This window comes from Moschus berezovskii, chromosome 13 (assembly GCF_049115385.1).
Source record: "Moschus berezovskii isolate FMDL1 chromosome 13, NW_MosBer_1.0, whole genome shotgun sequence".
Classification (NCBI taxonomy): domain Eukaryota; kingdom Metazoa; phylum Chordata; class Mammalia; order Artiodactyla; family Moschidae; genus Moschus; species Moschus berezovskii.
Genome location: NC_142472.1, coordinates 35,977,211 through 36,004,885, shown reverse-complemented (window position 1 = coordinate 36,004,885; position 27,675 = coordinate 35,977,211). Strand labels below are relative to the sequence as shown.

Below are 27,675 nucleotides of genomic sequence, written 5' to 3'. Positions count from 1 at the left end.
TGCCCTCTTCCAAGGGATCTTTCCAAGCCAGGGATGGAACCCATGTCTCTTGTGTCTCCTTCATTGGCAGGTGGATTATTTACCTTTTGAGCCATCAGGGAAGCAACTTAAGCCACCCCCAAATTCCTGACCTTCAGAAACTATGTGAAATCATAAATATCTGTGGTTTTAAGCTCCTAAATTTTAGGATAATCTGCTGTGAAGCAGTAGATAACCGATAGAGGTATTACAGTGGACTCATAGAAACCTAGCAATCTTGGTAAATTTTTGTAGCTTCATCATCTTGCCTGCCTCAGGCTTCCCAGGTGGCTCAATGGGTTAGGAACCTGCCTGCAATGCAGGAGATGCAGGAGATATGGGTTCAATTCCTGGTTCAGGAAGATCCCCTGCAGGAGGGCAGGGCAACCCTCGCCAGTATTCTTGCCTGGAGAATCCCATGGACAGAGGAGCCTATTGGACTACAGTCTGTAGCTTGCAAAGAGTCAGACACAGCTGAAGTGACTGAGTACGTCTCCTGCCTCAGTTGTTAGTGAGTACCATTCCTAATTCATTAATCTGTCATTTGTCTGGATTCCCTTCACCCAACATCTGTTATGACTGCCCTTATAATTGATTCAAGACGAAGGGGGTGGAAAAGGGATTGAAGAGAATATGAAAATCTTCAGAAAAATAACCTTTTCTGTTTATATACTGTCTGGTTTTATTTATGTCATAGAAAAATTTTAAACTGAAAGGGGCTGTTGCAGATTTTCAGGGATCATTTATCTGTTTCTAATTTTGTGAAGCCACTTTGGGTCCTCATAGGGTAGGAATTGCAGTTATTTAGTTTAGGCTTTTGATTTGAGATTTTTATGCAAGCTGCTGCTGCTACTAAGTCGCTTCAGTCGTGTCCAACTCTGTGCCATCCCATAGATGGCCTCTTACCAGGCTCCTCCATCCCTGGGGTTCTCCAGGCAAGAACACTGGAGTGGGTTGCCATTTCCTTCTCCAATGCATGAAAGTGAAAAGTGAAAGTGAAGTCGCTCAGTTGTGTCCAACTGTTAATGACCTCATGGACTGCAGCCTACCAGGCTCCTTCGTCCATGGGATTTTCAAGGCAAGAATATTGGAGTGGAAGTGCCATTGCCTTCTCCATTATGCAAGTTAGGCTGTGAGATATTTGTGTGCACAGTTGGGCTAGGGGAGAGTTGGGCTTCCCTCCCCTTGCAAGAGAGGTATTTTCCTTGGTAATGGGTTGGATTCATGCTCAGTGGTTCAGTCATGTCTGTCTTTGTGACCCCGTGAACTGTGGCATACCAGGCTTCTCTGTCCATGAGGTTTAGCAGGCAAGAATACTGGAGTGGGTTGCCATGCTCTTCTCCAGGGAATCTTCCTAACCCAGGGATCAAGCTCATCTCTCCTACATCTCCTGCAGTGGCAGGAAGATTTTTTTTTACCACCAAGCCACCTGGGAAACCCTTGGTGTAGTGGGTTACAGATCCACAACTCACTCATTTCACAGATGAAGTGAATGGGGCCAGAAAGATTGACTAACGTTTCAGAAAGCCACACAGCTGGTGAGTGGCAGAGCTAACTTGTTGTGCTGGCTACCAGTTCAATGAGATAAGATTCGTTTTCGGCTGGCCCTTTGTTTTAACTTGCATTTATATTTACTAGTTTCAAGGGAAAATGATTCCACTAAATAATGACTAAATCCTTCTCTTAATATGTTGAGCTGGGTGTGGCTTCTTGATGTTTCAACAGACATGAAAATTTTATTTAATAATTTTGTCTCTCCCCTTAGGCAACTCTCTGCCTAGGTCCTTTGAAATTACAAAAACTAAATTACCAGCGGGCTCCAGTCCAGCAAGCACGATTTAGGTTACAATTCTGATCTTCCTACAACCTGTTCCTGCTGCATAGGCCATTTGAGACTTTGTTCATTAAAAAAAATTTTTTTTTAAAACTTGAGCATCACTGAATTATTTAAAAGATTCTGCTTTTTAATGTAAAGGCTTTACTTAGAACCAGAATTTGATCATATTTATTGTATGTTTTTTCTTTGTCTCCAACGAAATATAGTCCCTTTTGTTTTTAAGTGGTTTCTTTCTAAATACTTGGATGAAAGGTTTTGAGGTGTGTGTGGCTTTATCTGTTTTTATCACTCTGTACATATTTGTCAAACAATGCTATTATGCTTTTATAAAATATGTGAAGAATTGTTTTGGCTGTCAGCTCAATGCGTTTACTTCCAATTTAACTTATTTTTTTTATAGCATTCAGAAGCAAATTGAATTTGTGGGAAGACTCCTAATGAATTATTTTTCTTTTTTGAAGTGAGATTTACTTCTGTAGGGGCTTCCCTGTGTGACTCAGATGGTAAAGAATCTGCGTGCAATGCAGCAGATCTGGGTTTGATCCCTGGGTTGGGGCGCTTCCCTGGAGAAGGGAATGGCTACCCACTCCAGTTTTCTTGTCTGGGGAATTCCATGGATAGAGGAGCCTGGCAGGCTATAGTTCATAGGGTCACAAAGAGTCAGACAGGACTGAGCAACTAACACCCCCCCTCCCCCCGCAAATCGTTTGTTCTTTTCTGCTTCTCTGAGGATCAGTTTTAGAACCATTAATTTGAATTGTTTGGTAATTAGATTGTATAGGTTTTAAAAGTTATGTGAATGTAACATAATAATCACTTTTGCCCCCTTGGTATGTTGCCAATACATTACTATTAATACCATTCCCATCCCCCCCCCCCCCCGCCCCGCCCCCTGCCCCGGCCAAAGTCAGATTGAATGCCTTCCATTGAGCTGTTCAACTTTTGAATTAAGTTCCTTTAATCTTTGACCTCTTATTTAAAATGAATCATGGATTGCAGCCTTCAGCTAGGTCATTCACGCTGCCTTTTCCTGATAATACACTAGAATAATTTCCTGCCATTACAAACAGGTGTTTATTCTTTTTTAATATTGTCCCTGAGTTCCCTAATAGCACTGCTTTCCTCTGCCATACGTTTGTTCCCCTTTTCCTGAATCCCCTCACTCTTCAAGAATTGAAGCTATTGAATTGAGCATCTTCACTGTCCTCCATTCCCCTGTCTATGATTGCCCTGTCCTCTGCCATCCTGGCCTGCCTTCCCAACATGGGAAAGAGTAACTGTCTGTCTCCACGTGGCAGCTCCTCATGGGAGCTGCCTCCCTGACAGTCCTTCATAACCACCTGTCAGGGAGGGCAGCGGGGTCTCAGGAGGCCAATCTCTTGCTGTCCGAGAACCTAACAAATCCGAGGTGGAGAGTCCCATCGCCGCAGCCCATGTTCAACCCCAGCAAGGGTTTTCTTTCTCCACGCAGAGTACAGGCAGAAGCTCCAGCCAGTTCTGCTCGACCGGCGTGTGTCCCTGTTGTTAGTGTGGGTGCGGCCGTTGACGTGAACGAGAAGCCTGGGTCTGTGAATGGAGGATCTGAGTTTTGAAATTAGATAGGAGGGCCACCGAGATTTTCAGGTTGTGGAGGCAACTCCCGAGGCAGGTGCAGGCCCTGAGGAGGGACCACACCTCGACCCTGCGGCTCAGCCAATGAACTCTGGGCTTCTCCTGGGTCCTAGAGTGCGGTGTCCCTGTCTGTCAAGAGCCGGCTCAGCAACCAAACCCAGATTCCAGGTGTGGTATTCCACAGTCGTTCTGTAATTTGTAATCATAGAAACAGAATGTTCCTCCTCTCCCTTCCTCCCTGCCAACAGTTTCTGGGTGGGTGAATGTCAGTAGCTGGAGTTATTTTTAAAGAGGAGAGGTGAAGCTTGTCGTGCAAAGCTGGGAAGAGGGCGTTTGTTTGCAGAGCAGACCTGACATCAAAGTGTAGATTACTGCTCAGTGGCCAGGCACTTGTCCTCTAACAGGTAATGTTTAACGTGCCAGTCACAAAGATCACAGGAACGGCATATGCCTGGCATCAGAGAACACTGCCGTTTATGCTCTGGAAAACTGAAAGGCTGTACATGCCCACAGATTAGTATTACTTTTTTTAAATACGTGAATGCATTGGTCTTTCTTCCTTTTTTTTTTTTTTTTCGGCTGTAATTGGACTTTGACGCTGGGAAGTTATATCATAAAAATTGGTAACCTTTGTCTGAGAGAGAGCTCAGCTAAGCAGTCACTTTCCACTTCTTTTCACAGGATAATATAAACGTTTTTTTGAAAGCTTGTGAACAGATTGGATTGAAAGAAGCCCAGCTTTTCCATCCTGGAGATCTACAGGATTTATCAAATCGAGTCACTGTCAAGTAAGTTTCACTGGTTTGTTATATGGTTGTTTTTTTTTTTTCTTTAAACTTAGGACTTATAGCTGGTGTGAATAATTTCTTAGAGTTCTGCTTACTGAAAAATTATCTCCTTGTCTTCCTCTGTATTCCAAAACAGACTATTTAAGAAATAGCTTTGTGAGTGTGAAGCTGTCTGTAATTGAGACCATGGTATGTTATTATTTTAAATCTCTATGTTAACCGAAATGGTGGTTTATATTTTAATGCCTGTCTAACATGGTTGTGTTTGGTTGCTAGTGGTGAGGAGGCTTATTATATTTATAAAGAAAATGGAGAGGTTATAGTCTAGCTTACAGAGTGAAAATAATTATTTGAAATTAAGACATAATTGCTAACATGAAAATGAGAGTGGGATAGTGAAAAAAGAGAAAATATTTGGAAAGCAGCAGTGCCCGGGACCAACATGCAATGCTAATGACTTTTGTCAATTGTGTCTGATTTCTAAAAATGAACTGTTTTTTTTTTTCACTCTTTTAATAGTATGGATGAGAAAGTGAAAGTGGGGGTGTGTGTGAAAACGTGCGCAGGTGTTTGTGTTGTGTTTTAGATGGAAAATGCTGTTTATGTGTGAGGATATGGTTTCAGGAAATCTGGTTTTAAACTCTTGTAAGATGTGTTTCTTATAAATCTAAATTTGCTTTCAGTGAATCAGAATAAGCTTGTGTTACTAGATAAATGTGACAGGAAAATGATTTAATTCTGTAATAATGACTTCCTCCTTATCATGGCTCTTAAACCTCATTAGAATTTTTTCCAAGGGGAAAAACAAACACCTTTATTCTATCTATAGATATCAAAGAAATGTAAAAATTAGCTTTTACCAATTCAGAGACTGAGTTTGAATGGTTAGTAGCCCTGTTGTGAGAGCTTTAAAGTTATTAAAAAGCTGTCTGTAAAATCTTAAATATGGCCAATTTTCTTCCTAAAGAAAAATAACCCTGTCTATAAGTATCTTTTATAGTATATATTGTCTCTTAGCCGTATAAGCTAAAAATCTGGGTAGGATTAATCTTTTAAAAGCAACCATATATTTTTTAAATGAACCAAGCCATTTTGCATTTGTGTGCTTCTAGTTCTGTTAAGCATTTCTAAACTGCACAGCAGTGATAATGTACATAGCAGGGAAGAGTCTCTCAGCATTTCTGACTAACTGGAAGACTGTGGAGAGATCCTAAGTTTCATCGTCAAACTGGCATGTTTTACTTCTGCAGTATTTGAGGTCATGTTTAATTTCCGTGAACAATAACTATATAGATGAATTTATTTTGCCTAATCGCCATCCTGTCATAACACCTATCAGATGGGCAGAAACATTTTTGATTCTGAAAATGTTTTTCTTCAGTTGTTGCTGTCCATGAAGAACTGTCTTTCCCTCTCAGAATCATACTGTTTGAACCTCTGTAGCCAATGTTCAAGTAGGCTGCGGGACTAAGTCAAACACGTTTGTTGGCTTCTAATTTCAAAAAGTGCCCTGAGCAAGACTTGCCTGCAGCCTGTCTCATGAGACGCCACCTCTAAAGTGTTAAGGCAAAATCAGTATCTGGGCTCAGCCTTCAATGAAATTAAATTACTGTCAAACTGAAACCGAGAGGTCACATAGTTACAGCCGTAGTAGGAAGTATGCAGCACAACTTGTTTCAGTGGAAACCGCAAGTCCATAAAAGCAAGAGGTGTCCAAGGAGTCCTAGTGAGAAGGCCTGTGTGAGGACCTCAACTCTGAATTAAGAACATCGCCCCTGACAGTGCCGTGTTGTTGGACCAAAGAGCGCAAGGGTCAGCCGTGGGGCTGTTGCAAAGGAAGCGAAGGGTGGAGACCTGAGGAAGCTGGTGAATGGCTCATCTAAATGTGTTGGTTAGAGCTCCTATGCCCTGAGATAGTATTTGTATAAAAGGAAGCAGGTGTGTAGGAAAGCAAATAATTCCTTACGAAATAGTAATTAATGCTTTTCTCTTTAGTTTCAGTTCTTATGTAACATGGCAGCTTCTGTAGGTCAAAGATCTTGTCCTATACTGACTGTAGATTTAAGGACTTGCTGTTGGTTAGACTAGTGGTGCTCAACTAGGGGAATTTTGGTCTACAGGGGATGTTTGATGATGTTTGGGCTTCCCTGATGGCTCAGATGGTAAAGAAGCCGCCTGCAATGCAGAAGACCTGGGTTCGATCCCAGGGTTGGAAAGATCCCCTGGAAGGGGGCATGGCAACCCACTTCAGGATTCTTGTCTGGAGAATCCCATGGACAGAGGAGCCTGGCAGTCTATATAGTCCATGAGGTCACAAAGAGTAGGACACCACTGAACAACTAAGCATGGCACAGGGGATTCGTCTGGTTGTTACAGCTGTGAGGGGGGTGCTGCTGCCACCTAGGGGGTCAGAGACGCTGCTAAATACCCTTTAGTTAAGAAGACAGCCCCCATAACAAAGAATTTCTGATCACAAATATCAGTAGTGCTGAGGTTAAGAGGCCCTGATTTAGAGTCTGTAGATTTCCACTCTGCCAGTAAGGTAATTGTGCGGCAGGATGGATAAACTTTCAATTCAGCTGAAATATTACTTTACTTATGAATATAATGACAAGTATTTCTGTTAGTACATTTATTTATTTAAAGGAAAGGTTTGTTGTAATTGGACCACGCAGTACTTGGATGTTATCTTGCTCTTCTGCATACATTAAAATTAACAAAAATGTGGCAAACTATTTATTATTTTAAATGCTCTATCAAAATTCAACCCCTCAGATACTGCATTCACAGTTCACAGACCCGTTGTTGGTCTTGCTGCAAGTATAATCTAAGATACATGTTTGCAGGACATACTAAGAGCAGATAGGAAAGGCCAGTTCATACCTGTATGTTGGCAAGGGTGAGGTTTTTGTTTTTTTGTTAGTGGACAATAGTGATTAACAGCATAGATGATGTACAGAGCCTAGGAGAGTTGTATGTGGTAAGAATGAGTGGAAGGAACAGAAGCAATTAATTTAAAGACTCATTGCTGTTAAATAACTTCCTTCGATAATCTGAACCTAACTACAAATCTTATTTTCCCATAATTTGAGATTTACTGTTTAATTTGTAATAATTCTTACTAGTCAAGCAAGCTAGGGTACTCTCTATATTTCTTTAATCATACTCATTAATTTTCTAATTGAATTATCTTATTTGAAGGAAGTAAGAGTTTGAATTTTCCAAATATGTTTGAATGACTCCACTTATTTTGGGGCAACATGTATGCAAAAGTCAGTTGATATTTTTAATTTTGAAGTTACTGACTTGGATGGATAGGGTCTGTCTTCACTTCTTTTTCTTCCCAAAAGTATAGTAGGCAAACTGATGACTTATCCCTGATGGTAGATGGAGGTTGAACCTATCTTAGCTAAGATGTGTAGTGAGGCCATGAAATTTAGCTTCTCCACCAATGATTAACTGCGTTGTATTATTAACCATTTCCAAGCTATCCATACTGAGCTTAGAAACATACATAATCTGCAGAGAAGAGAGGGTGTGACCCCAACAGAGCCATCTCTGTTCACTTTCTGTGAAAGTCCATAGGAGAGCAAGCACAGGGACGGGAGGCATGCTACACACACTGCAGAGCGCCTGCAGCAGATGGCATGGTCTGTGTGGTAGCATCTGGACATTAAGAGCCAAAGAGAGATCACTCGTTGTGGAAAGCACCTCAGCACCATAGCCCCGACGTCCTAGATTGTAGGAACTGAAGCTGTCAGAAAGGTAGGGTTGAACATTAAAGGTTTTAATTTGTGTCTAGCAGTTTGACCCAAACTAAGTCCTGTATTCAAACCATTGGTCTAACCAAATTCTATATTGAAATTTTTTAAACTGAGAATTGGAACAGATTATAAACATGTTTTTTTTTTTTTTCCTTTCCGCCCCCTTACCATTCTAATCCAGTTTTTCACACTTCCTTAGATACATTCTGTTCATAATACAGTTAGAAGATGGCGATGCTTTGGAACATAATATTTTAGTCATGCAAAATAAAAGTATATTTTAGTACACACTCTTATTTAGGACATTGATATGTTCGGTCTAAAATGTGACTTGAAATGTTATTTTTTTTTTTTAAAGACCTGTTTATCAAGTGGAGGGTGGAGAAATCAAGAATCTGTTATTTTTACACTGTGCTAGTTGCCAAAGGAACAGTAGCTGGAAGCAAGATTAGTGTTAGCATATTTCCCTTGTGAAAATAGAGGAGGCTCAGAATGATATTTTAGGGATTTAACTGTTCTCTAAAGCTTCAAAAGGGTGCTTGATTTTGCAGCAATACTGTAAAGTCATGTCTTAGGAATCAAGTTCCCAGATGTCTCTCTTTTACAGTGTGCCAAATTGGACTTGGGATGAATGTGTATGTGTACTTATTTGAGGTTTTTATTCATGTAAGTAAAAATATACCTACTTTGAATTGTAAAATTTTCAACTTTTTCTGATTTAAACCTGGGTTTACTACTTTTTTGGGGGCTGTGTCTTTCAAATGAGTTTCTCAATGTCTTAATCTATTAAAAAAAAAAACAAAACAAAAAGGAAAAAAGCGACCTTAATGGTATCCAAATTTGGATCTGTAACTTGAGCATGGAGACTTCCACCTGTCAATTCATGTCACTATTTAAAAATGTTCCCTCTCTTCCTACCAAGTAGTTAGAATAAAACAGAAAGGAACTTTACTGCAGTGCACACATCTCTACCCCATTCATTCTCTGGCATTAGGTAGTTTCTGAAAGGGAGACATTGATTCTTTTGGATTGCCAAGGTCCTGTTTAAGGCTAGCAGCAAAAATACATAGTCACATTTTCAAATGATCTTCGATTGCAAAGTTTGAATATCTAAGATTCTGCTTAGCCACAGAGACGGTGCTGGGATATGAGTTGCAGGGGCAAACTGTAGAATAACTGAAGTTTTATCTGGTATTTGTTTCTCTCCATTTCTGGTTCTTAATTTATTCCTTTGATAGATCAACATGTCTTCTGGATTTCAACTCTCCTCCCTCAACTCCTCGCTCCCTCAAATCCAGAAAGCCATGGAGCTTGATTCTGTCTTGGCTTGCTGTGTGAGACTTCATGTTGTAGGATTTTATGGCTAGGATCTTTATCTTCAAAAGTAACCCATCCTAAATTCATGGCTCCAAAGAATCTCACTGGGTAGCTCATCTTGATTAGCAGTTGTCTTGAGTCAGTTCATGGGAGGATGGTCAAATTTGCTTCCGCAATCAGATCACATTTGTTTTATAACCTGGTCCTCCAAAGGGTTAGACCAAAGATATGTTTTTGTTGAAGAGATTCTTCTTTCACCTAATTATCTGTAGGACTGCCTGTATTGAATTAATCAAATGTTTACAGCTACATGTACTGTAATATCTGTAGTCCTGTTAGTCATTTTTGAAAATGAGAGCTTCACCAGTCACTAGAGATGTTAAGCTCGTGTTTCCCGCAGTTTTCATGCTATAATCTGGTCTGATTTAACTGATTATTGGAGTGAAGCATGTACGTGTAAGGTACATGTGCTTACACTGTTTTTGGAGCTACAGAGGAGAAAGTAGCAGTTAATCCAGTAAGCGGAAACTTTGGTTTCATTCACTTGCCAGTCCTACAACAAGCATTGATTTAGTATCGTCTCTGTGGCTGGTACTCGCGTGCATGCTCAGTCGTTCAGTCCTGTCTGACTCTTTGTGACTCTATGGGCTGTAACCCGCCAGGCTCCTCTGTCCATGGGAGGCTCTAGGCAAGAATATTGGAGCAGGTTACCGTGCCTTCCTCCAGGGAGTGTTCCGACCCAGGGATCGAACCTGCATTTCCTACGTCTCCTACGTTGCAGGTGGATACTTTACCCACTGAGTCACCTGGGAAGCCTGGCCGGTACTTTAATGAAAAATGAAATGAAGTTGCTCAGTCGTGTCCGACTCTTTGCAACCCCATGGACTGTAGGTACTTATACAGACATAAATAAACTGGAGACATGCCCTTAGAGGGGTTCACATTATAAGCCAGGAAATATCCTCATGATTTCAGTTAGAATACATTGTGTTGAATGCACAGGGCTCCCTGGAACTATAGAGATGAATAGTTATTTCCACTTTTTAATCAAGAAACATGTCTCATTGAAGGTGACGTTGATCTCTCATCTGGGCTTTCAAAGTATTTTTTGTTTTTACGTAGGTCTAGTTTTCCCTAGACTTGAGACTGTTTGAGGGCAGAGATAATGCCTTGTTTACTCCCTTTAATCACCTTAGTTCCTTCAGGTTCTTATTTGAATGATTAATGCTTATTTGAGAATCAGATTTTAATTATGAAGATATCCTGGAAATCTTAAAACCAGGCTTTGATGATGAGAACTGAATTTTTCTTAGCTGAGTCGTCCTCATCTTTCAAAATTGCAAAGCAGATCTGGCAAAGCAGTCACTAAACTTTTGAGATGAATTGCCTTTTATTTATCATTCCAGGCTATTACAACATAATTTCAAACTTATATAGTTTAAAAGAAGAATATGTGTTTCCTCTCAGTTGTGTGAGTAAAACTAAAATTGAGATTTTGGACTGTGTGCTTTCCAAAGTAGTTGGTGGAATTTTAATTCTTATGCTGATGTCAAATGATAAATACTAATATTATTTTTTCTGACATTTGAGAGATGTTCCATGCTTATATTTATATGAAGGTTTAGAAACGTTTTAATGTTTTCATATCATCACCACTCTAAATGCGTGCTTAAGACTTGGTGGAAAAATTTAGTGGTTACATCAGTTCAGTTCAGTTCAGTTACTCAGTCGTGTCCGACTCTTTTCAACCCCATGAATCACAGCACGCCAGGCCTCCCTGTCCATCACCAACTCCCGGAGTTCACTCAAACTCATGTCCACAGAGTCGGTGATGCCATCCAGCCATCTCATCCTCTGTCATCCCCGTCTCCTCCCACCCCCAATCCCTCCCAGCATCAGACTCTTTTCCAGTGAGTCAACTCGTCACATGAGGTGGCCAAAGTATTGGAGTTTCAGCTTTAGCATAGTTTTAATATCTTACAGAAGTTCAAGGGTCAGGAATAGAAATTTTTAAAAGCAGAAATCAATAGTGGAGGTAACTTACGAGAAGTCATTGAAATTACTTTAATGAGAAGCTTTACCACCGAGTTTGCAATAAACCTTGTTTCTTCCAAAGTCAAGCTATCTGCCTTGGTGCCTCTTACCTTTGCCTAGCATTTAACATCAAAGCCAATGTGAAAAACGTCACAAATTACCTTTGACTCTGGTATAATAAAAGCCATCTGAAGAATAGGAGCACACAGAAACATGAAGATTTCTTGGCAGTTCATTTGAATTGTTTCTAATATGCCCCAGACTGAGTTTCTTTTCTCACCCAGGATGGAACAGAAGTTCAGTTGATGTGCATCAGTTCTCATGAATAGATAATCATCTTAGACAAAAGCAGAAATTTAGGTGCCTGCCATGGTTTTAATCCCATCCCATTCAGTCACCAGGGCTTCCCTGGTAGCTCAGATGGTAAAGAATCCACCTGCATGCGGGAGACCTGGGTTTGATCCCTGGGTTGGGAAGATCCCCTGGAGGAGGGCATGGGAACCTACTCCAGTATTCTTGCCTGGAGAATCCCCATGGACAGAGGAGCCTGGCAGGCTTTAGTCCCTGGGTTTGCAAAGAGTCGGACACAACTGAGCTACTAAGCACACAGCGCATTTAGTCAGCTGGTGGCTGAATGACCTTAGACAGGTTACTTTTCCTCTCTGTGATCACTTTACTTCTTAGCGAACAAGACAAATGAAATTGCTAATATCCTGGAGCTTACCAAATAATACTGTTTGGGGAATAGTCCTATCCCGCAAGGACACTGTAGTGATTTTCATAAATCACGTATGTAAAGTGTATAGTGCTTCACACATAGTAGTATTCAGTAAATGGTATTGAATTATCAATTGTGATCATTCTCATAATTCAGATTCTTGGTCCGATGAAGATATGTGTGCCTTGTAAAAGAACATAGAGGGAAAAATCTGGTCTTCAGGTACTTAAAATTGTGATGACTAGCTGTAGGTTCTTTGATTTTTTAATGAGAGTTTTGGCCATTTTAGACTTATCTCTTCTTTCAATTCATAGATGTTAAAACATATTTTTCTGACATTTATGTTTGGTGAACTTTTTACAGATTGTTTTGTTAGAATAGCAAAGCTGGAAACCAGAGAACAATATATCTAAGTTATTTACTCTTGCTTCTGTTTATATGGAATCAACATAATTTTATTAACTTTCTGAGACCTCAAAAAGTTTTCTGTGTATATTTCAAAATATTAAAATGTTTTAGTTTGATTTGGATTTTTTTCTTAAAAAGTTTATTTCCATATTTAAGCAAAAATATGATAAAACCACAAGCTGTCTACAACACAAATCCAAGTCCAAACTTTTACTTTATTTACTAGTTTAATTTTTTTCATCCCATTTTTCCTTTTTTTCTGTGAAAATTCTTATTGTTTTGGTCACTGGGAGAGGAGAGGTGGTTATCGTTTGGATACGCAAGATCAGATGCTATTCTCTAAAAGAGATTTTGTCTAAATCTCTTTAATTCTCTAAATTTTTAAAATTCTCTAACATTTTGTCAGGTTTATGAAATTTTTAGGGCGGAAGATAAGTGTTTATACTGTTTACAGAACTCAAATGCACACTGCAATCATGTTTTCACTGAGAAATCTTGGTCGCTCTTTTTGGGCCTCTCCCATCTGTCCATGAAAAGGCTACTGTACTAATAGCTAAAAGTCTTGATTATATTATCTAAAATATTTATAGTTTTAACCCTGGGCACAAAAAAGTCATAAATAGCAATAGCCACTGTTTGTGAGGTCACGAAGTGAAGTGAAGTGAAAGTCGCTTAGTCGTGTCTGACTCTTTGCCACCCCATGGACTGTAGCCTGCCAGGCTCCTCTGTCCATGGAATTCTCCAGGCCAGAATACTGGAATGGGTAGCCTATCCCTTCTCCAGTGTATCTTCCCAACCCAGGAATCGAACCAGGGTTTGCTGTTTTGCAGGTGGATTCTTTACCAACTGAGCTATCGGGGAAGGCCCGTGAGGTTAAACCTTGGTTACTATTTATTTCCAGTCATACATGGTGAAATGTGTCAAGAAATGAGGAAGTATACTTTCCTGTTGAGGCTTTGACGTGAATGTTATAGCTTGATTTTTTTAAAATGAAGACTGTTGCTATCAAATGTTGAATGGGTATAAAAGTTGTATATTGACCACTTACTGGTTATTTTAAAGAGTTTAGGTTAATGGAGTAGTTACACTTTAGGGGTAATTGTCCTGGTATAATTTGTCATGCTGAGCAGACATCCCCAGGTGGGATTGGCTGCTGATGGACTGTGTTTCCATTTTTCAGAGATACACCTTCTGAGGATCGCTACTGAACTGGGAGGCAGGGTGATGGTTGCTTTCTCTTAAGAGCTTAATAGTATCGCTTTAGACACTATTGACCAAATATTTGCAGTAAACTTAACATGTTCCAAAACTGTTACTGCTGTTATTCAGTTGCTCAGTTGTGTCTGATTCTGAGACTCCACGGACTGCATCAGGCTTCCCTGCCTTCCCATGCCAGGCTTCCCTGTTTTTCACTATATCCTGGAGTTTGCTCAAACTCATATCCATTGAGTCAGTAATGCCATCCAACCATCTTATTCTCTGTCGACCCATTCTCCTCCTGCCCTCAATCTGTCTTTTCCAGTGAGTTGGGTCTTAACATCAGGTGGCCAAAGTATGGGAGCTTCAGCATCAGCATCAGTCCTCCCAATGAATATTCAGGGTTGATCTCCTTTAGGATGGACTGGCTTGATCTCCTTGCAGTCCAGGGGACTCTCAAGAGTCTTCTCCAGCACCACAATTCAAGGGCATCAGTTCTTTGGCTCTCAGCCTTCTTCATGGTTCAACTCTCACATCTATCCATGACTATTGGAAAAACCATAGCTTTAACTATATGGACCTTTGCTGACAAAGTGGTGTCTCTGCTTTTTAATATGCCATCCAAGTTTATCATAGCTTTTCTTCCAAGGACCAGTCGTTTTTTAATTTCATGGCTGCAGTCACTGTCCACAGTGGTTTTGGAGCCCAAGAAAATGAAGTCTGTCACTGTTTCCATTTTATCCTTGTCTATTTGCCATGAAGTATTACTGAGAAACCTCTAAGGAAACAGCACACACCGGCTGTGTAAATTTACGTACACTGCCACTTTCAATGCATATGATAGTGTAATAATATTCAATTCAAGAGAAGTAGATTAAAAACATAGTTTGAATGAACGTACTTCAGGTAAACCAGTTTTTCTTAAGTTAAAAATGGAAAAAGTGGGTGATCTTGGTGGTCTGGGTAAAGCAGCTGCTTTGAATTAAGCTGTGTTTGCATCAGCCACCATTAGTTTAACAAGGGTTTGTGCTGTGTATTTTGAGCAGTTTGGGGAGAAATCTCTAAATATCAAGTATCCCTGTTATTACATTTCACCATTTCATTGCTTTATAATAACATTGATGGCTGCTAGACTTTGAAATGGTTTTATTCTGTACTTTTTTTTTACATTTATTGAGATGTGAAAATAATCTTCAAGAGAATCTTTGGGTAGACAATTTGGTTGACATGTTACTAGACTTCTTTTGACTGAATATTGAGAAGAAAAACTCTCTACTAGGTGGGTAGCGTTAGTTTGTGTATAATGTGTATTCATCTCAAAAGTGTACAGTAGAGCACACACGTGCACACACACTAAGAACATATGTGAAAATTTGTAAAAGGCTTTGAGGAGTGAGGCACGAGACCATGAGGGTCCCTAGACCCTTGTTTATTTTGCTGAAGAATTCATTTCATCAGAAGGGCTTGGTCCCTGTCTTGGAGGAGAAATAGGCATAGTATGATTAAATATAGGTGTCCAATGGTATGTCCATTGTCATGCCAATCCCAGATTAAAACATTGAACTCTGTGTGCTTTCTTGTATTTTCCGTTCTCTCTCATTCTGCTTACCAGAAAGAGGCATGGGGGAAACATTCCCTTAAAGATTGACACTCACTGATGTAAGCCTTGAACCAGACTTGTCTGCTGCTGTATAGCTAGAAGAAGCGCCCTCCTGATGGGCTGAGGTGGTGGGTGGGCAGGTATATGAGGTTCAGCCTAGGGGTATTGAGGTCTCCTACCTGTATGCCTTGTATCTGTGGCTTGTCAACAGCATCCATTGGCTATTTAATAGGCACTCTGTATGAACCCTGAGTCCTGGGTGGCTAGAAGAGAAGCAAAACCTACTACCTCATTCTTAAAACCATAGATGGGGATGATGCCAAAAGCCTCATTCAGTCTTAATGTTTGCTTTTGTGTCCTAAGGAGCATTGCAGTGATCTACAGTGTACCACTCGAAGGGAACAGTGGATTTGGACTGATGAATATCACCTAAGTGGGAATATCACTCTGCTGAGTATCCAGAATATTTCCAGATTACTCCATTAGGTCTAGGTTTAGACACACTGGAGGATGATATCTGTCTGTCAGGTGTTTTACTTTAGTTATTTCTAACCTAGTAACAGTTAGCTATCTATTTTACATATGGTAATATAGGAGCTGCTGCTGGTGCTGCTAAGTCACTTCAGTCATGTTCGACTCTGTGCGACCCCATAGACGGCAGCCCACCAGGCTCCCCCGTCCCTGGGATTCTCCAGGCAAGAACACTGGAGTGGGTTGCCATTTCCTTCTCCAGTGCATAAAAGTGAAAGTGAAGTCGCTCAGTTGTGTCCGACTCTTTTCGACCTCATGGACTGCAGCTTGTGGATTGTAAAACCTTACTAATCTCAATTGCTTGGGATCATACTACCACACTTTGACCTTTATAGTAGTGGCATGAGACCTATCTTTAAAATAGAACTGGTAGGAAATTATTCTAAATAAATTATTTATTCACCAGTTTTCGATACTTCATTTTACTTGTAAAAACTAAACTAAGCCATAACTCCCTCATCCAAACATCCTTGGCTGGGAATAAGTGCTTATAAATTATATATATATATATATGTGTGTGTGTGTTTACATATACATTTTTCATTAGAGCTTAGGTCATTGAATATTAAATCTCATACAAAACCTTAGTGATTGATAATTGAAACTCCTGTTTGAAAGCTCAAACTATAAGCGAAAAAGATCAACTACAGTCATATTACCTGCTGCTGCTGCTGCTAAGTCACTGCAGTCGTGTCCGACTCTGTGTGACCCCATAGACGGGAGCCCACCAGGCTCCCCCGTCCCTGGGATTCTCCAGGCAAGAACACTGGAGTGGGTTGCCATTTCCTTCTCCAATGTGTGAAAGTGAAAAGTGAAAGTGAAGTCGCTCAGTCGTGTCCGACCCATAGTGACCCCACGGACTGCAGCCTACCAGGCTCCTCCATCCATGGGATTTTCTAGGCAAGAGTACTGGAGTGGCTTGCCATTGCCTTCTCTGCATATTACCTAGCTTACTGAATTAAAGAAGAATTACTTGAGTACATTGCCAAAAGTCATGCTATCAGTGTGGTGATTGGAGGGTTTGAAACAGGTGGTAGACAGAGCACCAAGTGTTACAATAAATAGCACAGTCTAATTCCAGTAAGATGAAACTCCTGGAGGATCAGATAGTGACTCAAAAAAGCAAAGTCCAAGAAATGACTCAAGCACAGAGACACTTTCAGAATTCCTTTACTAAGACTTCCAACAAATGGAGGTGTCACTTCTTGTACCAAGTCATTAGAAGTTATTTGTTGCTAGTTTTGAATGTAAACCATTCATTCATAAGAAGAAATATTTATTAAATTTTTATATTGTGATGTTTTAGAGGGCCAAAGATAGATGAAAGTCATAGTAACCCGAGATAGAGATGTAGGAGTAGAATAAAAACAAGGATACATTTCCTTTTTTAAAAAATATTTTATTTGAAGGATAATTGCTTTACAGTATTGTGTTGGTATCTGCCAAACATCAGTATGAATCAGCCATGGGTTTACCCATGTCCCCTCCCTTTTCAACATCCCTCCCACCCATCTAGGTTGTTAGTGAGCTCTGGTTTAAGTTCCCTGAATCATACAGCAAATTCCAGTTAGCTGTCTATTTTACATATGGTAATATAGGAGCTGCTGCTGGTGCTGCTAAGTCACTTCAGTCATGTCCAACTTTGTGTGACCCCATAGATGGCAGCCCACCAGGCTCCCCTGTCCCTGGGATTCTCCAGGCAAGAACACTGGAGTGGGTTGCCATTTCCTTTTCCAATGCATAAAAGTGAAAGTGAAGTCGCTCAGTTGTGTCCGACTCTTTTTGACCCCATGGACTGCAGCCTACCAGGCTCCTCCGTCCATGGGATTTTCCAGGCAAGAGTACTGGAGTGGGTTGCCATTGCCTTCTCCGAATATAGGAGCATTTCCTTTTGAATAACTAGTGGAGTGAGTTAGTTGCAATAATAGAAAACACTTGTTTTTAAGACTACTGACTATGTGAAAGGAGAGAAAGCACTGCTTTTGAGAGAGGGAGTGGAGGAGAGTGGAAAGAAAATAGCACTTGAAATCTTTGCTTAATGCCTTGTATAATCGTAAACCTCTTTATAAACAGGAGTTGTTGCCTGAGTTTACAGATATGGAATCTGAGAGGTTTGGTGGCTCATTCAAGGTCACATCCTTAGTGCAAGTAGGAAACCTCATTAGGATTCAAACCCAGAATTGTAATAATTCTACCTCAAATGTTGGAGAAGGAAATGGCAACCCACTCCAGTATTCTTGCCTGGGAAATCCCATGAACAGAGGAGCCTGATGGGCTACAGTCTGTGGGGTCACAAAGAGTCAGACACAACTGAGTGACTAACACACACACCTCTAAATGTGTCCTAATGAAAGACAGAGGATGATCACACAAGGGAATTTTTAATGTGCTAATGTGTGTCTGTCAGACACAAGGTCTATTAAGTTGGTTGGGTAGGAAGGAAGTTCTGTGGATACAGAAGAATTTGTAATTTTTAGAAGATATACATGAAAAATTACCCAGACTTGATTGAGTTACAGTGCTTTAAACTGGTGCTTCTCAAATTTCAGTGTGCGTATAAAACACCTTGGAGTCAAATGCAGATTTTGATTCATTAGGTTGGGACAGGGCTGGGATTCTGTATTTTTAGCAAACTCCCAGACCATGCCAATAAAGACCACACTCTGAGTAACAAAGATTTATGCAGTGAATGATAGTAATAGCATATTGGAGTGAGGGTTTAATAAAGATAGCAGGGGAGATATAAGGCTTGAGTGTGGCACCAGAGATCAAATTGCCAACATCCGCTGGATCATGGAGAAAGCAAGAGAGTTTCAGAAAAACATCTATTTCTGCTTCATTGACTATGCCAAAGCCTTTGACTGTGTCGATCACAATAAACTGTGGAACATTCTGAAAGAGATGGGAATCCCAGACCACCTGACCTGCCTCTTGAGAAACCTGTATGCAGGTCAGGAAGCAACAGTTAGAACTGGAAATGGAACAACAGACTGGTTCCAAATAGGAAAAGGTGTACGTCAAGGTTGTATATTGTCACCTTGCTTATTTAACTTATATGCAGAGTACATCATGAGGAACGCTGGGCTGGAAGAAGCACAAGCTGGAATCAAGATTGCTGGGAGAAATATCAATAACCTCAGATATGCAGATGACACTACCCTTATGGCAGAAAGTGAAGAGGAACTCAAAAGCCTCTTGATGAAAGTGAAAGAGGAGAGTGAAAAGGTTGGCTTGAAGCTCAACATTCAGAAAACAAAGATCATGGCATCTGGTCCCATCACTTCATGGGAAATAGATGGAAAAACAGTGGAAACAGTGTCAGACTTTATTTTTTTGGGCTCCAAAATCACTGCAGATGCTGATTACAGCCATGAAATTAAAAGACGCTTACTCCTTGGAAGGAAAGTTATGACCAACCTTGATAGTATATTAAAAAGCAGAGACATTACTTTGCCAACCAAGGTCCGTCTAGTCAAGGCAATGGTTTTTCCCGTGGTCATGTATGGATGTGAGAGTTGGACTGTGAAAAAGGCTGATCGCCGAAGAATCGATGCTTTTGAACTGTGGTGTTGGAGAAGACTCTTGAGAGTCCCTTATACTGCAAGGAGATCCAACCAGTCCATTTTAGAGGAGATCAATCCTGGATGTTCATTGGAGGGACTGATGCTAAAGCTGAAGCTGCAATACTTTGGCCACCTCATGCGACGAGTTGACTCACTGGAAAAGACTCTGATGCTGGGAAAGGTTGGGGGCGGGAGAAGAAGGGGACGATGGAGAATGGGATGGCTGGATGGCATCACTGACTCTGTGGACATGAGTTTGAGTGAACTCCGGGAGTTGGTGATGGACAGGGAGGCCTGGCATGCTGTGATTCATGGGGTCGCGGAGAGTCGGACACGACTGAGCGACTGAACTGAACTGAACTGAACTGAACTGAACTGAACTTGATATGTTGGACCCTATTAATCGTTCCCCAGTCAAGGATTGAACCCACACCCCGCTCTGTTGGAATCATGGAGTCTTAGCCACTGGACCACCAGGGAAGTCCCAGAAGCAGAGATTTAGAAAGATGGGGTAATGAAGTAGTATGTAAAGTGGATTGACTGTGAACTGAGAAGCAGAGATTTAGAAAGATGGGGTAATGAAGTAGTATGTAAAGTGGATTGACGGTGAACTGACTAGCATGGAAGCTGGGGGAGATGTCAGGACATTGTTGCAAAACACCCATGAACTGTAACAGCTTCCTGACACCTCTTCCAGCCTCTAAGCTAGTCAGTCCATTTAATATACTACACCATTATCCCATCTTTCTGAACCTCTGCTTCTGGGACTTTCCTGGTAGTGGTTATGGGTGTGTTGGGGCTTCCTGGGTGGAGTTAGTGGTAAAGAACCCGCCTGCCAATGCAGGAGACTTAAGAGGCACAGGTTGGGTCAGGAAGATCCGATGGAGGAGGGCATGGCAACCCACTCCAATATTCTTGCCTGGAGAATGCCATGGACAGAAGAGCCTGTCAGGCTGCAGTCCATAGGGTGCCAAAGAGGCAGACATGACTGAAGTGGCTGTTTGATAAGAATGCCAACTGCTGAAAATAGTGAAAATGTAAATGAGGAGTAGATATTTGAAGTAGACATGATGGGGGTTGATTAGAATGAAAGAAAAAGAAGGACCAGTTTTTGAGCTTGTGCAGCGATTAGCAGAAAGGCTGGCAGTTTGGGGACAAGATGAAAATGAAGTTTTAACACATTGCATTGGATGTGATAGTGGAGCATCCAAATGGAAATGTAGGAGATGTTAATGCATTTAATCAGAAATTATGGTCTTTTTTCCTTATTTTAAACTCCAACAAGAAGAGGGAATTTTGTTTGAATTCCAAAATCTCTTTTCTGTAGGGCCTTCCGGAAATGTTAGGCTGATTTTTTTTGCCTTAGGAACTACTTTGGAGTAAGGGCAGTGGGAATGTCATGCCTGCAAGGTAAACATCATGGGCTTGGCCTCTGGACCCAGTTGCGTGGTCAAATCAGTTTAGACAGTCGAGCATCACTCTGTGTCCTGGGCTTGGGGTAAATTGTTAATAATGCTGTTTGTGTGGTGGTCACAGTCTGGGCCAGTGTTGGCCACAACTAACTCCACTCACTTGTTCTGTCCATTCTCCTACAACATGAGCAAAAGTTGTCCCTTTTCTATCTCTTTAATATCTTTTAAATCTAAACTCTGCATCTCTTATAAGCAACTCTTCCAGACAAGAATATCTGAAACCCCCTTCGAATAGATTGTTTCAGGCACACCGCATCCAAATTCATATAACAAAATGTACTTATCTCCCTGTTTTTTCCCCCACCAATGCAAACCCTATTCCCAAACAACAGCATTGGAAAACAAACCCACAGAGTCTGCAAAACATCTTGACAAGATTTTATAACCAAACTGCATCCACTCCTCTTCATCAAGGTTGGAAAATTATCAGTATTTTAGGACAGGTTCAACACCAGGGAATTTGATTCAGTAAATGGATGGATAAATAAATGAGTTTAACAAGTATTTACTGAGTTCTTACTATGGGCATGGCACTGTTCTAGGGATTCAGGATCTAGTTTTGTGGTTAAAAGGACAAAGTCTTGCCCAAAGTCTAGGCATGAATTCTAATAGAGAGGACAGTAATGAATAGAAATCTAAGTTAACGGGAGATGTGATAGGATTATCAGACAAAATAAGGCAAGGTGTAGAGAGATCATGTTTGGAAGGTTCTCTTTGATGTGGTATTTTAAGCATATTTTTAGATAAAATTCTATGTTTGGTAGATTTTAAATCTACTAATAAAACTAGCTGTTGGGATTAGTGTTACATTCTATTAGACTCATAACGTTTTGGTAAGCTTATCTCCTAAAACTTGTTCAGTGATTTGAAGCTTTAGTGTATTTCAGAGTAAGGTGTCAGAAGGGAGGTGTATTGAAGGTTGGGGTGCTTCTGTGTCTGTGCCCACGAGGCCTCCCCTCCTCTGCATCTGCCCCCCATCTAACAGGCTGCTGGTTGGCACAGCTTGTGTCTTTGCATTTAGGTTTCACCCTCACAAATGAATTGATGGTTTAGTTTTTGCTCTTAAGGTTTTTTGTGGTTTTGAATTCAAAGTAGCTTGCTTTGATCAGATGATTAAATGCTTCCATGCATGCATGCGTGTTCAGTCGCACAGTCATGTCCAACCCTTTGTGAACATATGGACTATAGAATGCCAGGCTCTTCTGTCCATGGGATTTCCCGGGCAAGAATACTGGAGTGGGTTGCCATGACTCCTCCAGGGGGTTCCCAACCCAGGGACTGAACCTGCGCCTTGTGCATTGACAGAAGGATTCTTTACCACTGAGCCACCAAGGAAACCCCAAGATAGCGTTAACTATAGGCATTGACAGAGGAACCTGGCAGGCTACAATTCATGGGGTCTCAAAGAGTTGAACTCAACTGAGGGACTCAATCATCATCATAGGTATAATGTACCAGCAGATCTCTAGACTTACTCATATTTTATAACTGAGCTATCCTATACTCCAGTAGAAAATAAAAAGTTAAAAAAAACAACATTTAATTTCACCTAGCTTTAACCTTTTCTTATTTCAGTGAGTTATTTTCTTTACTAAATTGATATTTTATCTATATTTCAGTCTATTATTCTACTTCAGAATTAATAACTGAATAAGAGATATACTTACATTTTTAAAGTTAACTACCTTTTAATTAGCAGGTCCCAATATGTTCACATTATTTCACATTTAGAATAGAATTCAAATTTAGAATTAGAATTTCACATTTAGAAATAAAGAAGGAAATTTACCAGTGGCAATTTGTCTGTGCAGCCACTTTCCACATTTTTAAATCCATATTTTGTGCCTGTTTTCAACAAATTGGTCTGTGTTGATGTTTGCTAGTGGTGTGTTACAAGTCTAATATACACAGCTATTTTTATGGAAGCTATTTTGGTATTATAATTTTGTGTGTAGGATTTTCTAATAAGGTGGTTTTAGATTCATGCTCATTTAGTCTTTCGCCAGATGAATTATTCCAATGTTACTTAATCCAGACCTCCTTGTTAACTGGGGAAAACAAATTAGAGATTCAGTTCAGTTCAGTTCAGTCGCTCAGTCATGTCCGACTCTCTGCGACCCCATGAATCACAGCACGCCAGGCCTCCCTGTCCATCACCAACTCCTGGAGCTCACTCAAACTCATGTCCATCGAGTCAGTGATGCCATCCAGCCATCTCATTCTCTGTTGTCCCCGTCTCCTCCCACCCCCAATCCCTCCCAGCATCAGAGTCTTTTCCAGTGAGTCAACTCGTCGCATGAGGTGTAGTATTGCAGTTTCAGCTTTAGCATCAGTCCTTCCAATGAACACCCAGGATTGATCTCCTTTAGAATGGACTTGCTGGATCTTCTTGCAGTCCAAGGGACTCTCAAGAGTCTTCTCCTTAGGTGATTAAAAAAAAAAAATAACATTTAGGCTAGTTTCTCATTAGTTACCCTTCTTCAGAAGTGTACAACAGAAATGCATGAAACTATGAGGAAATTATAAGATGACTGTAACAAAGTTAACTTATTTTAACTTTCTGAATAGCATTCATTCCTTTTAAAGTGGCAGTGGCTGACTTTTCAGAAAACTTGCAGAAGAAATCACTTCTGTGCTTCTTGAAACATTCCGTTCTGTGGACATGATGTGTTTTTATGTTTGGGTGTTCTCTTCTGGATCCCATGGAATGTTTGTGCTTACGAAGTGTTAAGTAGTGAACTCAGGGATCTTGCCTGTTCTTTAGATCCCTGGACCAAGACATCCTAAGAGCCAAACTTAGTGAGCAGTGACAGCAGGAAATTGAATGCCTTTTCATGGTGCTCTCTTAAGCCCACCCAAACCCAGTGAAGCACACTGAGGTTTTTCAGTTGACACTTGAAAATCATTGGCAGTAGTTCCAGGCTTTTCACTTAACTCTGAGTTTCTTTGTGCTTTTGTTTGTCTTTAATTCTAGTTGGGTGAGGCTAGAGGAATTATGTTTCCGTTGAATTTTCTTTTTCAGAGAAGTAGCTTAACTAGTTGAAGCTATAGTTTCAGTTAAGCTGCAGTTTTAACTTTGGTATATTTCTAGGGCAGTGACTCTCAATCACTCTCATGCATCAGAATCACCTGGAGAACCCAGATTCCTGGACTCCTAACCCCAGAGTTGCTGATTTATTAGGCATGGAGTAGGGTTTGAGGACTTTTATTTCTAACAAGTTCTGTGGTAATGTAGATACTGATGGTGTGGAGACTCTGGTTTGAGAATCTCTATCCTAGGGGATAAATCAATGGGAACCATTCAAAGAGAAGGTATTATTATTCTTAGCATTATTATCCTAAGAATATAGGATATTTTTACTTCGTCTTATATAGATATTCAGCAAAATCCCCATTGTAGTTGACCTTTGAGCAGCATAAGTTCAAACTATGAGGGTCCATTTATATGTGGAGTTTTTTCACTCAATGCATACTACTATAGTACATGACGCAGTAGTATTTTTAAAATGGTTATTACTCTCTGACTTACGTAAATCTTAGGTATAAATCCAAGTCTTCCTCATGAAATTCTGCTATATTATTATATTATTCTCTCCATCTAAATTAATAGCAATAGAATAAATTTACCATGTAATGAAAAGGATCTTTTAGTATACACATTTTCCAAAATGTAGATAATACAGATGAGCATGGGGAAAATGTAAAATGTGATACCAGCCCTGGACAAAAAACATTTTTTCTTCAACCCACTCCTGCTGATTCCCACAACTACCTCTGGGTATATTCCTATTGTCTTAGAAACCCTCCGGGTCCACCAGAGAACTAGACACCATCAGCTTTATTTTAAATCAGCTGTCAGGCTCTTTACCAAATTGCTAAATAGGCATCTCAATTTATTATTCCTTCTGGAGTACTTACATTTTAAGAGACTTCGCTTGTTAACCTAAAAAAATGTATAATAAAGGGGAGATATATGGAATGACTAGAAAAATATCAATTTTTGGAGCAACTTTTCCCAGGCATCAAAAACAAAATGGCATAGATATACCTCAGAATGCAACTTCTGTACCATCTAAGTATTTTGCATACTAAAGGAAAGTAATTTATAGTTATTGTGTTTTAATATGGTAACTTCCAGGTTCATTTTGACACTTAGATTATAAAAAACAGAGGTAGATAATGATTATAATACAATGGAAAAATAATCAAAATTACAAAATATAAGAAATAAATTATGAGTGATTAAAAAAATAAAATTAAATGAGGCTTGAAACATCTAATTCAGTTCTAAGTATATAAAGAAATTTTCTCCAAAAATCACTGCAGATGCTGATTCCAGCCATGAAATTAAAAGACACTCCTTGGAAGGAAAGTTATGACCAACCTAGATAGCATATTAAAAAACAGAGACATTACTTTGCCAACCAAGGTCCGTCTAGTCAAGGCTATGGTTTTTCCAGTGGTCATGTATGGATGTGAGAGTTGGACTGTTAAGAAAGCTGATCACTGAAGAATTGATGCTTTTGAACTGTGGTGTTGGAGAAGACTCTTGAGAAACCTTTGGACTGTAAGGAGATCAATCCTGGGTGTTCATTGGAAGGCCTGATGCTAAAGCTGAAACTCCAATACTTTGGCCACTTCATGTGAAGAGTTGACTCACTGGAAAAGACTCTGATGCTGGTAGGGATTGGGGGCAGGAGGAGATGGGGATGACAGAGGATGAGATGGCTGGATGGCATCACCGACTTGATGGACGTGAGTTTGAGTGAACTCCGGGAATTGGTGATGGACAGGGAGGCCTGGCGTGCTATGATTCATGGGGTCACAAAGAGTCAGATACAACTGAGCAACTGAACTGAACTGATGTTGTTAAAAAAAAACCAGGAAATTAACATGTTATACTTGGCCACCTGATGCAAATAGCTGACTCATTTGAAAAGACCCTGATGCTGGGAAAGATTAAAGGCAGGAGGAGAAGGGGATGACAGAGGATGAGATGGTTGGATGGCATCACTGACTCAATGGACATGAGTTTGTGTAAACTCTGGGATTTGGTGATGGACAGGGCAGCCTGGTGTGCTGCAGCCCATGGGGTCACAAAGAGTCAGACACGACTGAGTGACTGAACTCAACTGAACAGTACTACATGTTCAGTGTTGTTCAAGGGTCAGCTGTATATGAATAATGTTTATGAAGGGAAAATAGTCCTCAAAGGTAACTTTGAAGGGAGTGAGACAAATACACAAAGTATGTTAATGTCAGTAATGGATATAAGTGGATGAATAATGGTATGGCTCTGTATTTGTAGGAGCTATTGGATCTCAAAGTGTTTCAAGGACATGGCATTGTCCTATGGGAGTTTCCTGGAATTTGACATTTAAGAGTTAAATATGTGACAATTTCTGGGCATTTGAAGCTGAAGGAATAGAATATATTTAGCCCTGGAGTGAGGGTAAACTGGTCCTGTTATGTTAGACTTGTTTGACTAAAGTCAGAACAGGATGCAATAGGAAATGACTGAAAGATGGAAATGGAGATTAACTAAAATTAATTCAAGATAAAGCCTGGAGAGCCTTAGGATTTAGTGGGAATGAGAGGGAGTAAATGTTGTCAAAAATGGCCCCTTAGATAGGATTCTAGGTGATGGTAGGGTAGATTTTTAGAAGAGGCTGAAGATTGGTCTTTTCTTCCTAGTGGTATTTTAGTGCCTGTGTTTTAAGTACTTAGCCAGAGATGATCAGAATTCTGTCTTTGAATTCATGAAGTTCACAATCCATGATCAGAGTCTTGTGGGAGAGACTGGGAAGAGAATTTAATGGAGTGCTTTAAGAGCTTCCCTGGTGGTTCAGATGGTAAAGTATCTGCCTTCAATACAGGAGGCCTGGTTCGATCCCTTGGTCAGAAAGATCCCCTGGAAAAGAGACTGGCTACCCACTCCAGTATTCTTGATTGGAGAATTCCCTGGACAGAGGAGCCTGGTGGGCTATAGTCCATGGGGCCGCGTAGAATGAAACTCGACTGATCGACTAGCACTTTTGCTTTGGGCTTCCCTGGTGACTCACATGGTAAAGGATCCACCTGCATTCTTGAGTAAAGAACCCTGAGTTTGATCCCTGGGTCAGGAAGATCTCCTGGAGAAGGGAATGGCAACCCCCATCCCTGCCCCCCGATTCTTGCCTGGAAAATTCCATGGACAGAGGAGATTAGCAGGCTATTGTCCATGGGGTCACAAAGAGTTAGACCTCCCTGAGCAACTGACACTTTTAAGAGCCATGGGAGTACCCACAAGCTCACCTGAGAGAAGCATCTAGAAGATCGGAAAGCTTCTTAGGCTGGTGACATTTGAGTTTAATCTGAAAGAACGAAACAGTTCAGAAATGGAAAACAGTCAAGGGCCTTCCAGGTAGCGAAAACCTCCTATTATCTCTTATGTGGTGGTGGGAGAGTTCACGGCTATTGAGAGAGCGCTAGGTCGTTTTATAGAAAGAGTGTCAGGGCAGGCCAGTAAATGTGGTGGCTGAGAGAGAGCAGACGATGAATGTGAATGCCATGTTTTGAACTTTACTTGAGGAAATAAACCATAAGAAAAACGAATTTCAAGATAGGAGACAGGGTTCTATTTTAAGAAGGTTTTCTGGGAATCTAGGAGGAGCAGCGGTGGGTGAAGACCAAAGAGAAATACACCTGAGTGAGAAAAGATGAATTCCAGAAGGGTTCCCTCCTAGCTCAGTTGGTAAAGACCCTGCCTGAAATTCAGGAGACCTGGGTCTGATCCCTGGGTTGGGAAGATCTCCTGCAGAAGGAAATGGCAACCGAC

General features: G+C 40.6%; 1 protein-coding gene across 14 annotated transcripts in view; it reads left to right on the top strand.

Annotated features, from left to right (window-relative positions):
• LMO7 (LIM domain 7) overlaps positions 1–27,675 on the top strand; it is a 228,959-nt gene that overhangs the window by 116,366 nt on the left and 84,918 nt on the right. For 11 of the 14 annotated variants that reach the window (XM_055426480.2, XM_055426483.2, XM_055426473.2 and 8 more), the window contains exon 4: positions 4,148–4,254. In XM_055426480.2, the coding sequence (XP_055282455.2) occupies positions 4,148–4,254 (107 nt within the window). Of the gene's footprint in view, positions 1–3,531; positions 3,635–4,147; positions 4,255–27,675 lie in introns of those variants that run through there. The other 3 variants (XM_088842672.1, XM_055426477.2, XM_055426481.2) reach the window with 3 other exon arrangements.